A 15,094-nucleotide genomic window follows, 5' to 3' on the forward strand; every position below is an offset into this window, starting at 1 on the left:
ACTAACCACTCTGGATTATCCAGAACTAGTGCTTTCTCCACATGTGGCACTCTCAATGCTAAAACCAAGACTGTCATGGGCAAAAATAGGTCCAAAAGAGATCTCAGAACCTAAAAAGAGAACTATTAGGTCACAATGCCAAAGCTAGAAAAGACAGTTGACACAGCCATGGGCATCAGGAACAGAATAGACGAGGCAGGTTACAGAGCTCTGCGGGCTTTTGGAAAGAATGGTGGCTTAAAATTCTCCAAGATTCTGTTGAGTCTGGGTAGAAAGCTAGGGAAATGCAGGTACTAAGGGCGGGGGTAATGTCCATTACTGGAAGCTGGTTGAAGCTTCTTGTGTACAGAAAAGCAGCAATCAATGCATGTACAACTAATGACTTCTCAGTACTTTTTCCATTCCCACCAGTTTTCTTAGGGACCTCACCAGAAACCTCATTTATAGGAAAAAGACATGTTCTAAACCTCTGTGAAAATAGGAGCCATCTTTTCATATTATACTGCTAGGCAAGATGTCTCCAGAGCCAGCTCACCTATCTCACTTATCAAAAGCAAAAAAAAGGACAAGTTTCTTAGCAATCCTTCAAAATGTACTTTGACAGAAATCAAAGCAGTAGAGGTAGCCAATGCTAAGACAAGTGTGAGTCTCCCCTGAGGAACCAGTACCCACACTGGGGTGTCTTGATCTTTTATGAGCACCTCTTTGTGTATCAACCCTTGTGCATAGATCTATATTAAAATATCTTTATTAAATCTAACTGTGCTTCACCAAAATTGACTAGTCCTGAGGTCGTTTTACATCAAAGACACAAATTTTAGTTTCATCTGAGATGAAGTTTCTAAATGTCCAAGGAAAGGTCTGTAGGCTGCTGAGTGTGGCACTGTAGAGGTGATGTCCCTGTCCCCTCTCTAATGACATTATTATTGCTAGGATGAAACTCTCACTGAACTGGCCTTGACCCAAGAGTCAAACTGGGAAGCACAGGAGGATTACAGTGGGGCAGCAGCCTAAAAAGAGAATTTAATTCGACCTAGCTTGAATTCCACATTGATTGGATATATAGTTGACAAGGAAAGTGATTATGGAACCAGAATGTATCTGTTCAAGGGCCTATATGCTGGAAATTAGATTAATTCTGATAGACAATGCTATGTGCTTTCTTGTCATCAAGATTGAGCATTAAAAATTTACTTTTTTGCTGTGTGAGGAATCAGAGCCAAGGCCTCAGAGAAGCACTCTCCCACCAAGCCGCACCAATAGCCAGGGCCACAGATGATGCTCACGCTTTGAGGAGGTGCACCATCTCCTTCTAGACTGAGTTCATTAACTTTCCAGGGAAGCCAACTGACTTCTGTGATTTCTCACAATGTATGTATCCAACCCTCATATAAATTATCATATAGAATTTCATATATTGGGCTGGAGAGATGGCTTAGCTCTTAATGGCTCCTGCTGTACAATCATGAGGATCAGAGTTTAGATCCTGGTACCCATATAACTAAGCCCTTCACCCTGTGCACATTTTGAGTGGGGCAAAAACAGGAGGGTTGCTGAGGCTTGCTGGCTTCCAGCCTAGCCGAGAAGATTCAGGCCCCAGATTTAGAGGGAGATTCTGCTCCAAAGGAATAAATGGAGATGCAGGAGGATGCCTGAGATCTTCTTATGGATTTTTCATGTGTATTTGGCTCACCCATTTGCATATGATTACACAGACATAAATAAATTTTAATCTCATATATTCATTTCTGTCTTTCAAGAAAAAAAAATCCAATTGGGTAGATGTTCTTGAAGAGAAGTCACTGAACCAAAAAAAGAAAATAGATGTTGGGTGTATGATGATATACTTCTATTCAAAAAAATAAAATGAAGATGTAATTGCTGATCAGAAATAGGATCTGGTCTAGTTTGCAGTTTCTCTGGTTGGTAATTTTACAGACTTTGTTTAAGTTGGGACATTTATTTCTCTCTTTCTACTCTCTGTTCTATCCAAAACATTTGATGGCTTTGTTTTCTTATTTATGTGAGTAGGCTGAAAAAAGAACAAACAGCATTCTAATGCTGAATTACTTTTAGTATACAGTCCTGTTAAAAGACAGCCAATGGTTGTAAAAAAAAAAATTGGTTTGGCCTCTAAATGGCTTTTTCATCCCCAATTTCCAGCCTCTGGGAGACATCAATGGGAAGCCACTTAACAGAACCTCAAATGAATGCATCCTGTCTACTTTTGCAATTTCCACACTTGGGAGTTTGTTCCTCCATACTCTGGGAAAAGGACGATACAGGGTTGATTTTATAAGCATAGAATAAAGAAAAAGAGAGATGCTATTGATAAGAAATGTCTCCTATAGAGGCTCGTGTGTGTTTTTGATTTGGTCCCCAGCTATCACACTATTTGCTAAGATTATAGAAGGAGGAGAGTTATGGGGCCTTGTTGAAGGAAGCTCGTCACTGGCTTGGCATTTGAGCTTCTCTACAGAGGTCCCAGTTTCCGCTCCTCCTCTCTGCTTTCTGTGTGCACGTGAAGTGCAATCGCCTGGTCCTCAGGCTCTTGTTGCTTTGTCTGACCTTGTTATGACAGAGTGGCTTTCCTCTGAAGTGTCAGCCAGGGCAACCTTTTCTCTTCAAAGTTGTTTTGCATCAGGGCACTCAGTCATAGCAACAGAGAGACAACCAACACACATGTTTTGAGTGCCAAAGAAGTTAAAGCTTGATCATACTGCTGTAAATAAGTGTGGACTGAGGTGTTTTTTGTTTTTGTTTTTAGCACAGAAACAGGAAGAAGGTACCCTGACCTGAGGCTTTTTGCCATTCAGTCTGAAGCATCATGGGAGGTTTGAAATGAATGGCAAAGGGGAGGAGACCACCTCTGCATTAGGAAAACAAAAGACACCGCTTCTAACCTAAGCAGTAACTGCACATGGATGCTTATGTCCTGGTAGCCAGAGTGGGTCATTTCCCTGCTCCTGCTCAGGATAAGGTGGAGTACCTCCCTCCAGCCTGAGCTGAAGGCAGGCTGGGCCTCAGGAGAGAAACTGCAGCCTGCAAACTGGGCTTCACTATTACTCACGAACCAGATTCATTTTGCCAAAGAGTAGCATGCTGATTGGCTATTTAAGATCAACTATTGAACACCAGCTTCTTCCTACCAGTGTGTAAGGAGAAAACAGTAACTGCACATGGATACCCAACTCTGAAGAGAATGGCAACTTTGCTAGTTTCTGGTGCTGGCCAGCGTCACCCGGACATTTTAGAGCTTCTTCTAGTTCCTAACCACGCTTGACAGCTCTCTGATTCTTACCGCTCTGCTTTCCCTGTTTGAAGCGCTCTGTGGGCCGTTAGAGATTCTCCAGGACAGAGAGAATGAGTGAACTGACTTTGGGTATAGGATATTTCTGGATGGGCTTGCTCTTAGGCTATTACAAGGGTTTGGAAAGAAAACAGTTGACCATTAGAAGTAGTCAGGCAGCTAAAGGTGTTTACACTCAGGAGTCAGCAATACAAGGGCACTAGGGTGGATAAAAGGTGATACAAAAAAGAACAAATACTATCTGTTGTTCAGTTTACCTTGTCAGAGATTATTTTAGCAACCAAAGGTGAGAGCAAAGTCTTGCTCCTTAAAAGCAGCAAATCACAGAGTCAAATGGCAGAGGTTAACACTGTCCAAAGAGAAGTCCTGACTACTCCCCACTTCCCCCAATTTTTTTTCTATGCTGATTGCCCATAATGTCACCAAAAGTTTTAATGACAGAGACTTGGACATGGTAGGTCCCATGAGCCAAGCTGGGGCATCAGCCTTAAACAAACTAATTAAAGAAACAAAGTAAATGAAAAGCAGGGGGTGAGGGGGAGAGATTCCTTCAGTATTGACACATAGTAACACATAGTAAAAAGGAGAAAGTCCAGTGGTTGCCTCTCTCCATCTCTCCAGGGCTATCTTTGGGGTCCTGCTATGGGATTTGGGTTTCAATAGAGGACAAAAGGTATTTATAAGTAAGCAGTTTTAATCAAGGAGTAGTCCTGCACATCATTGACCCATTACTGCCCGTGCCACTGTCTGTCAAAGAACTCTGACAACTGGTCAGAAATGCACAAAAAAAAAGGGAAGCGCACTGGTGTTTTTTGAGAATGTCTCCCCTCATGCAAAGATGGTTACAATGAGATGCAATGAAATCAGAGACATGCTGTAGTTAATGTGATACAGTGACCAAGCCTTGCTGTGTAATATGAAGATACACATATGTTACATACATATGCACAACTGTACTTTTTACATTTCTACTTAGACATCTCAGAGATGTATTCTCTGCCAGCCACCACTAGATTTATGAGATTAATCACTTTTCTCGTCCTCTGATGAACCTTTTCCACTGGTGAAAATGGGAATGCTTTTCCTCCCAGTCATGCTTACAGAAGACTTGCACACACTCTATTTTCTCTCACATCCGACCTATACCCTATCACAAACCCTCCTGACTCTACCTGCTAAATATACTCAGAAATAAGAACACCTTGTTTTCTCTTGCATCAGGTATCCCTCACTATATTATGAAAATGGTCTTCCAGTCAGGCCCCCACAACCTGTATTTTCTCATTCCACCACCAAATTCATCATTTTAGAGTACAGATTAGTAAGTGTCTCATTGATCTATTCAGGACTCTGCAATGGCCCTTAACTACCTTGGAATAGAAAATAAATCTTTACAATAATCATTAGCCTCCAGGAACTGGTTTTTAATTATTTATTTGCTTAAACTGGCTCTTGCTCCATAGCCAAAGCTATCCTGGAATCCAGGCTTCCCTCCCTTATTTCCTGAGCTCTGGGCTTATAGTCAGGCAGTACAACCCTAGAAAGGGGGTGCTTTCTGGAAGTGCTCTAGTCTCCTTTCTTTCTGGCTTTCCCAACTTTTCTCCTTGGCTTACTAAAGATCTGTTATCATAACAGGCGTCCTCTTTGACCTAGCTCTCATCTATGCATGGAATGTTCTTTCCTCAAATCAGTAAAATATTACATTTTCTTACGTCTTTAAGTAATTGCTTCATTTTTTTTTCAAAAAATAATCTTACTTTTTGAAATCATAAAATGAGTACATCATTTTCCCCTTCCCTTTCCTCATTCCAAACCTTCCCATGTACTGCTCTGCTTGGTCTCTTTACCCTTCATGGACATTTTTTTTATTCTCTTTCTCCCTCTTTCTGCTCTCTCTCTCTCTCTGTGCATTCCTCTGTATAATGTTTTGTGTGTGTGTAGGTTTTCAGGGATGGTCCTATATTATTGGATAAGCAACTGATGTACTCTCAGTGCTTTCTTTTCAGTGAAGTTCATTCTGAGTAGCCTGTTTTAACTGCACCCAAACACCTGGATCTACCAAGCCTGCCCTCCTTCCTTTCTGTTCTTTTTCTTTCTTAACAAAGAATCAAAAGAAACTGTATTATTTACTTGTAACTTACACTTGTAGCTTACAGTCTGTCCTCAGCCCCTAGAATGTGAGTTTCAAATATGTATGGACTTTCATTTTGTTCATTGATTTATTTTAGTGCCAAGAATAGGACTAGACATTCCACATGGTCAGAAAGTATTTGCTAAATGTATGGGTCTACAGTCTGGCCAACTTGATCTTTCCTTGATTCAGCACTCTGTTCAGAAAACACAGATCAAGTCATACACAAATGTACACACAAAGGAAGAAAATTCAGTAGAAATTTACGGAACACTCAATCATCCTCTCCATCCACTTCCCTGACTTCTCATCACATCATTGCAGCAGCTGCTAACATGCTTGGAGAGTTTCTAAACTCTGCAAGACTATGGCAGCTCTTCTATTTTCTTACTCTGTGTTCTCATTTTTAACTTCCCCCTTTAAAAAGAACCCTAGTAAGGAAGTACATTCCGACTCATGCTTCTTAGGGAGAATTTGGAGGAATGGAAGATAAATTGGTGCATACTGGGAAGCTGCAGAACTTCCGTTTGCAAGCAGATGTGACAGAGATGCATTTTCATATTGCAGCTGTGGGAGTAGAAGCTAAGACTCTTCATACTCTTATCGAGAAAGGCCCAGGTTCAGGGTTACTTTGTCCACATCTCTTCAATGCAACTGAATAAAATGAACATGGACTATAGAATACATAAAATATATATGGGACACTAGAGCTTAGGATTTTAAACTAGGAACATTTTAAGTCAAAAAAGGAATTGATCTCACCAACTGCCACTGTGCAGACTTTTTGGCCCCTAACAATAATGCTAGGAGACAGAACGTGTTTTTCATGGTGTGAAGTGGATTAGGTTAACTGATGTGGAAGACCCACTCTACATGTGGGCAGTGGCATTCCGTGGCCTTGCTCTAAGACTAAATCCAGCAGAGGAAGGAGGCCAGGTACCAACACTCTCCTTTGTGTCTCCGGATTGCAGATGTAACATGACCAGTACCTCCTGCTGCCAGACCTCACCTTCACAATGAACTGTACTCCCTGAAATGTGAGTTGAAACAAAGGCTTGCTTTCTTATATGATTTCAACAGGTATTTTATTATAGCACCAAGCCAAGTAACTAATACAGGTGTTATGCCAAATGATAAATTTTGACTGCTGAAGAGAACATGCAGCATCTACAGAGAGACTGGATCAATCACAAAGATACCAAATATAGGACTGTATCTTTTCTGTTCAGAATCTTCCCCCCTCAACATGATCATGGGTTCTCTTCATGTACTCAAATCTCATTCACTCTTTGTGGGACAACAACGTCCTTCCATCTCATTAGAAAACTTTGCATAAAAAGTTCAACATCACCTGCCCTTCCTCTGGAAGAAACACGTTAAGTAGGACAGTTTGGGATGTGAGTTTTAAGTTTTAAGCTCATGTACAAAGCTGAGTGAGGTCAGCAGACAGTTCAACAGAAGTTACTATCTCCTTAACACCACTGACACAAAATTTGCAGGTAAATGATGGGAACTGGAAAAGATCATCCTGAGTGAAGTATCGCAGAAGCAGAAAGACACACAGGGTATATACTCACTCATAAGTAGTTATTAGACATATAATATAGTATGAACATACCAAAATCTGTACACCTAAGGAAGGAGGATTCTTGCTAAGATGCTGAATCTCCATTCAGAAAGACAAAGAAGATGGACATCAGAGGAAGGAGAAAACAGGGAACAGGACAGGACCTACCATGGAGGGCCTCTGAAAGGCTCTACCCTGCAGGGTATCAAGGCAGATGCTGAGACTCATAGCCAAACTTTGGGCAGAGTGCAAGGAATCTTATGAAAGAAGTGGGAGACAGTAAGACCTGGAGAGGACAGGAGTTCCACAAGGACAACAACAGATCCAAAGAGTCTGGGCACAGGGATCTTTTCTGAAACTGATACTCCAGCCAAGGACCACTAATGATGATAACCTGAAACCCCTGCATGGAGGTAGCCTATGGTAGTGTCCAAGTGGCCTCCATAGTAATGGGAACAGGGACTTTCTCTGATATGAACTGATTGGTCTGCTCTTTGATCACTTCCCCCTGGGGGGGGGGAGTGGGGAGCAGCCTTATCAGGCCACAGAAGAAGACAATGGAGCCACTCCTGATGAGACCTGATAGACTAGGATCAGAGGGAAGGGGAGGAGGACCTCCCCTATCAGTGGACTTGAGGAGGGGCATAGGTGGGGAAGAGAGAGGGTGGGATTGGGAGGGGAGGAGGGAGATACAGGGGGGATACAAAGTAAATAAAATGTAATTAATAAAAATAAAAAGAATTATTAAAAAAACAAAGAAAGAGAATGAGGTATTAGTGCTTTCAATATTCATGTAACGAGAAGAAATGAAATGTGACCTTGCAGAAAACCTGTAGATACCATCTAATGTCAGAGAAAAAAGGTGTCTGAATTATTCATCATTTAGTTTCTCTTGCTCTCACTACCATGTACTTCAAACAGAAATAGTGACTAATATGTTATGACTGTCTCCCCAAATTAGGGAGTATGTTCTGCCAAAATTGTTTGTTAGTCTGTTTATACATGAACTGTGTATGCTGTAGCAGCAACATTCTCACAGATGTAATATAAATGAACAGGGTGTTCCTCTTTTTTCTGTTGCAAACATATTCAGACTTTGAAAAATTCTATTCCGTAGCCATCATAAACAGTAGTTACTATGAAGTATAAGGTGCCATTTTCACTGCTCCCAACTTAAGTTGATAGAAAAATAAACTTGCTGCATAATCTGACATTTTCAGTGTTTGTAGGATACATTTGCTCTCTTGAGGATCTCTGTTAAAGAGCTTAGAGACTTTGCATTCTGCAGGAACAGAGGTCAAACTGAGGCACAAGCACCAACCTTTGCTTACTTTTTGGACATGTTTGTGGCTGTAAACAAATGCATGTGTGTCAGATGGGACCTCAGACTCCCTGAAGCTGGAGTTACAGGGACTGTGATTTACCTGATGTGGGAGCTGAACTTAGGTCCTCTGCTGGAGCAGCAACGGCTCCTGGCCGCTGGGCCATCTCTCCCAGCTTGTCTTATTTCAACAGTTAGAAGTAATTTTCATCTTACAAAATAAGAAATTAATGGAATTAGCATTCAGATCATGATAGCCCATTCTCAAAAGGTCTGAAACCGCCTGACAAAGCTGTTAATTCACCAGTTTAGCATCAACTTGTCATTACAAGTCGTTTCCAAAGACAAAATATCTCAACATGAACTATCTTAAGCTCTAAGGAAAAGCAAACCTTAGAATTAGAGTATTTAGTATTTAGAAGATTGTATGTGATGCTATCATAATTTATAAAAGCATTTTGACTTCCTCGTCTGTGTGAATTCACATACAAAAATGAATGAGAATTGGAGGGACTTGCAGGGAAGAAGAATTTTAGTGAAACAGGAAGTGGGAAGAGAGAGGGAGTGGGAGAGAAAGCAACTAAAATTTGCATAAATGTTTGAAACTGCCAAACATGAAAATAGTTTCTCCCTATATTTGAAAAAACCCAATAAACATAATTTTTAATATTTCTATATATGTATTTTATAAGCAGAATTATTCCAAATAACCTGTGCCAGACAACCCTCATTCACCATTAATCTCTTATGATTCCATCCGGCACAGAGTGATCTTTAGAAGGCACCACATACTGAGGCTGAGAAAATACAGAGATCATCTGTGTGGAGCAGGAAAGCAAAGGTAGCATTGACAGCTGAAGCTTCTGACGATTGTCCAGTTGTTGCTCACAGTGCTTCCTGCACAATACCCACATCCTAAACAAATCTGGTGAACAAATGTGCTGCTGCAAATTGCTTCATCTCTCTTTCTCTCTCTTTCTCACATCAGATGTATATGCATAGGTATATACGTGCACAAGTTTGCATGCATAAACTCCATATACATACTATAAATGCACATATACTCCAGACATACACACGTGTGTACAGATATACACATACACACATACATGTGCCTAGAACACTATATACACACACATACATATATATATATACACACAAATATACTCTAGACATATAAACATATACATATATATATGTACTTATACATATGTAAACAATGTCATTGCTGATAGCACAAATAAAATAGATAATAGTAGGAATCCCCTGAGACGCATAACCAAACTTTGGGCAGAGTGGAGGGAATTTTATGAAAGAAGGGGGAGATAGCATGACCTGGAGCTCCATAAGGAGAGCAACAGAACCAAAAACTCTGGGCCCAGGGGCCTTTTATGAGACTGATACTCTAACAAAGGACCATTCATGGAGATAACCTAGAATCTCTGCACAGATATAGCCCATGGCAGCTCAGTGTCCAAGTATATACGCTAATAAGGAAAACAGGGGTTATCTCTGATATAAACTCAGTGGCTGGCTCTTTGATCACCTTCCCCCTGAGGAAGGTGCAGCTTTACCAGGGCACAGAAAAAGACAATGCAGCCAGTTCTGATGAGACCTGATAGGCTAGAGTCAGATGGAAAGGGAAGAGGACCTCCCCTATCATTGGTTTGGGGAGGGGCATGGGAGGAAAAGAGGTAGCAAGGACAGGATTGGGAGGGAAGGAGGGAGGGGGTTACAGCTAGGATACAAAGTGAATAAATTGTAATTTAAAAAATTGAAAAAAAAATGTAGGCATTCCACACAGCAATCAATCATAAGCCCAGATTTTTTTTGCTTTTGTTTGTTTTTGCATTTGTGTTTAGTTTTTTTTTTTTTTTTTTTTTTTTGTGTGTGTGTGTGTGTGTTTCTTTGTCAAACAGCAGAAACATGAATCTGTGAGTCTGGCACACTTAAGGTAGGATGAACAGAATACTTACCTGTCTATGATAGCGCACATGTCAATGGTGACATTCGCAAAGCTTCCTGGCTTCCTCTGTGCCACTTCATATAAATTTACAAGCTGGTCATCTACCTGAATGAGCTGCATGCATCCTTGGAATGATGGCTGGAGAGCAGAGTGACTGGCATTGCTCATGTGATTGAGAAATCCTGCGAGACAGAAGGAACAAGGAGGTCACAGGGCATCAACATGCTTTATTGAAGGCCTCCAGGGCATTTGACCACATATGACTAATAATGGTGTTTCTTTGGTTCTTGGTGACGAAGTAAAGGGTTGCTTCAGAATGTGAGATTACTTTAGGCAAGAGTCAGGTTTGGGGGAGTGACTTAAATGAGAATGGCCACCATAGGCTCTCTGTATTTGAACGATTGTTTTTGTACTTGGTGGAACTACTTGGGAAGATTTAGGAAGTGGGTTCTTATTGGAGCAGGTTTGGCCCTGAATGTTTCCCCAATCCAAATTTGCCTTCTAGGCAAAATTAAACTATATCTGTTAGTCTTAAATTATTTATAAACTTTTTTTCCAATACTATGTGGTTGTCAAAAGACAACCAACACATAAGAAAGAGTTGGAACCAACATATGCTATTTAAAGGAAGAGAAGTGAATATTTAAAAAAAAGTCATTAAGCAATTCTTTATACTGTACTATTTTGGTTGATTATAGTAATAATTCACTACAATAAAAACTCCTTTTAATTCTTTAACAGCTATCAATATGTAAATTCTAAGAAATCATTTGAATTTCTTTTAAACTCAGAGATGTACTTTATAGTCTATCAATACAGCACTAAAAATAAAGTATTATACTTAGTTCTTGATTTAAAAAATGGCATGCTGTGTTTCAATACTGTTACATGGTGTGTGTGTGTGTGTGTGTGTGTGTGTTCATTTGAGTGTGGGTGCTTGTATATACCTGTGCATACATGTGTGTGTGTGTTATTAAGTTATGTATTTTCATTGACATTGACTTAGTCCCTTTACAAGAAGGCTGATTTTTGGATAAGTTGTCTACTTAAGAATAGTTGTATACATACAATGTGATTTCCACTTGTCTAATCATGATAAAATTGAGTGGATTTTTAATGGCTAAACTTAGCAGACAGAAAACATGCAGCTGTAACTTTTGTGGCTGCTCTTAGCAAGGCTATCTTGGGTTCAGCTTTTGTGAATACTTTGGAGTCTAAACACCCACATTAACTTGGAAAGATTTTGAAATGAGTAGCTGTCTTTATGAGAGGGAGAACTCTGGTGAAGCAGAACAGCTGCACAAATGCTCATCACTTCCAACTGGGTGTGATTAAATTCTCCAAACAAGGCTTCAGCAGCCACTCACAACAGTGTTCTGTTTGGTCTTGATACTTTTGGAGTCTGAAATTTTCAAGTCTTTTCATACTCCTACATGAGATGTATTCTAGGGGAAAATAATTACAGGAATACTCACTACACTGCCATTGAAACATAGTCCTTTTTTTGTAGTATCCTCAGGCTTTTAAGAAGGAACCCAGAAAGGGGGGGGGGCAAGATGGCGGCACAGGGAGAACACTGTGTCTGAGAAGTGGGACAACACACTCCGTGCAGCGATCAAAAGACTGAACTCTGGGCCCTAAAACAACAGCTGTCGTGTTTCCCAGGTGAGGGGAGGCTCTCATGGCATGGGAATAGGTCGGGTCCACTCTCGAGCCACATAGCCAGAACCCGGAAGAGAACCCGGCTAACACGGGGTTTGGGTCTCCAGGCTGGTGATCACTTTCCCAGGCTGATCGGTGGGCAAAACAGTGCCAGAGACTGGGAGTCCCAGTCAAAAACAAAAAAAAAAAAAAACAAAAACAAACAAACAAAAAAAAAAAAAACCCATGGGGAAGCAAAGTTACGAGACTGATCACATAGATGGGTCACCCAGTCTTTCCCTGGAAGGTCTCTCGGACCTCTGGTACCCACCGCCATAGCAACTGAGCTCCTGCTGCACTTGGAGAGCCCTGCGCGCCCAGCTCAAAATCCCTGCTCCCTCTTGGGAGGAGGTAGGAGGCAGCCAGCAGAATCTGCCACAGACCACATTGTCTGTACCCCAACCCGAGATCGGGGCTGAGAAAACCCAATCCTTTCGGGCACTCCCCCAAACACCACCATAACCCTGCCTCGGAGGAGCGGAGGGTTAGAGAGGCACACAGCGGCTTCACAGTGCTAGAACTCCAGTGCTAGAACTCCAGTGCTGCTGGCTGCTCCCAGCAAATAAACTTCAGCTCGGGATCTGGGACTGTGGTCATTCTACACGTCCTGAGATTCTCCTGGGTCCAGCGCAATAAGGTCTAGCAGCAAGTACTATCACCGGCGCCCCCCAACCCCTGGCAGAGAAACCCCAGCACAGGATCGGACTGAGAAGCCGCAACCCCTTCTGGCACTCCCCTGAGAACACCTCCATAAACTTGCCCTAGCGGAGGGGAAGGTCAGAGGGGAAGGACAGAGAGGCAGTCTGCCAAGGACACAGCACCCCCTCTCCAGCTCACCCAGTGACCCCTAGCAGAGAAACCCAAGCTCTGGATCTGAGGACACTCAACCCTACCTGGTACTCTCTCGGGATCAGCAAACATAGGTTCTACCACCAGGCTGCTTCTGGCAGAGAGATCTGGGCACGGGATCTGGGATTGAGAACACTCAACCTAACTCTTTCCCGCACCACCCCGGGACCAGTCAACATAACCCCTCCAGGTAGAGGGAAAGGACAGAGAGGCAGCACACAGGAAAGGTGGACACTGAGTCCTGCGGCCACAGTGTCACAGAGCTGACTGTTACCCTACCCGTGCACTTTCCGCAACAGGACAAAATCAGAGAGTAGTGAGCAAGGGGAACCCCTGTGCATTCCAACTGGTCCTGCAAGAGAGTGAGTGAGCCTTCTAGGGAGAGTTAGCCCCAGACCCAGGGCCTCTCCACAGAAGCAACCAGACGAGATCCCTGCCACCCACACCCCTAGTGTGGGCATCATAGGGATTCTTGGGATAAGGGACCCCAACATTGAAGCCTCTGACTTGTGGGTCCACCAGTGTAATCCAGGCAAACAATCCCTGGATCTCAGACAGTACTGCGTAATAGTGGCTTGCAGGCCACTGCAATAGTCAGAGAATCTGCCCCCACTAAAAGTGCATGTGAATAGTGCCAGCATCACATTCCTTACTTAGGCAAAACTGAAACCACAGTACACTCCCAAACCAGTGAACCTCTCTCATCTTCCTGAAAAAACAGTCCAGAAAACAGAAAGAGAGGATCATAGCCCGAACTACAATCTCGAGGAACAAACAGTGAGGATTATAAATAACCAGATGGCTAGAGGCAGACGTAAGAACACTCCCAACAAAAATCAGGACATAATGACCTCACCAGCAACCGCACAAAACAATGGACACTTCAATTCACTAGTTATACAAGAAAACGACCTCAAAACTATGTTTCTCCAGCTATTAGAGGCCCATAAAGATGAAATGAACAAGTCCCTCAGAGAAATAACCAGAGAAATCGAGACGAACCAAGAGGAAACAAATAGAGCTCTCAGAGAAATGACCACAAAAATTGAGGCAAACAAAGAAGAAATGCACAAAGCTCTCAAAGAAATGTCCACACAAATCAAGGCAAATGAAGAAATAAACAAAGCTCTCATAGAAATACAGGCAATTATACCCAAAGAAGTAGAGGCACAATTAGTGATACATAGAGAGGAAACGGACAAAAAAGTAGAAGCTCTCACTTAAAAGCAGGACTCCACATTCAAACAGATGAAGGAAATGGTGCAAGACATGAAAACAGAATTAGAATCAATAAAGAAAACACAAATAGAGAAAAACCAGGAGCTGGAGAACATAGAGAAAAGATCAGGAACTACAAAGGTAAGCATCACCAACAGAATACAAGAGATGGAAGAAAGAATCTCAGGAGCCGAAGATACACTTGTGGAAATTGACACATCTCTCAAAGAAAAAATAAAATCAGAAAAGTTCCAAACACAAAACATCCAAGAAATCAAGGACACCATGAAAAGACAAAATCTAAGAATAATAGGAGTAGAAGAAAAAGAAGATATCAGGCTCAAAGGTCCGGAAAATATTTTCAAGAAAATTATAGAAGAAAACTTTCCAAACTTAAAGAAGGAGATGGCCATAAACATACAAGAGGCCTACAGAACAGCAAGTAGACTAGACCAGAAAAGAAATTCTTCACATCACATCATAGTCAAAACCCTGAACCTACAGAACAAAGAAAAAATTCTAAAAGCAGCAAGGGAAAAAGGCCAAGTAACATATGAAGGTAGACCTATCAGAATCACACCAGATTTCTCAAAAGAAACTATGAAAACCAGAAGGGCCTAGACAGAAATCATACAGTCCTTAAGGGACCACAGATTCCAACCCAGACTACTATACCCAGCAATACTTTCAATCAACATAGATGGAGAATTCAAAATATTCCAAGACAAAACCAAATTTAAACAATATCTACATAGTAACCCAGCTTTACAGAAGTTACTAGAAGGGAAATTCCAAACCAAAGAAAAGGACTACCTCTGAGGAAACAGAGGAAATAGATAACTACACAACAAAAAACCCAAAAGAATACAAGCAATGAAACTCAGTGACACCACCAACCCCACATCTAAAGTAAGTAACAATTGTTGGTCACTAGTATCTATCAACATCAACTGACTCAACTCCCCAATAAAAAGACACAGACTAACAGAATGGTTGCGGAAATGTATCTATCAACATCAACTGATTCAACT

The 15,094-nt window shown here is 41.6% G+C and overlaps 1 protein-coding gene across 1 annotated transcript in view; it reads right to left on the reverse strand.

Moving 5' to 3' along the window:
• Positions 1–15,094, reverse strand: part of Cntnap2 (contactin associated protein 2) — a 2,202,731-nt gene that overhangs the window by 992,556 nt on the left and 1,195,081 nt on the right. Inside the window, exon 10 of the mRNA XM_060380093.1 lies at positions 10,306–10,477. Coding sequence (XP_060236076.1) covers positions 10,306–10,477 — 172 coding nt within the window. The remainder of the gene's footprint in view (positions 1–10,305; positions 10,478–15,094) is intronic.

The sequence above is a fragment of the Meriones unguiculatus genome, chromosome 3 (genome assembly GCF_030254825.1).
Source record: "Meriones unguiculatus strain TT.TT164.6M chromosome 3, Bangor_MerUng_6.1, whole genome shotgun sequence".
NCBI classification, from domain to species: domain Eukaryota; kingdom Metazoa; phylum Chordata; class Mammalia; order Rodentia; family Muridae; genus Meriones; species Meriones unguiculatus.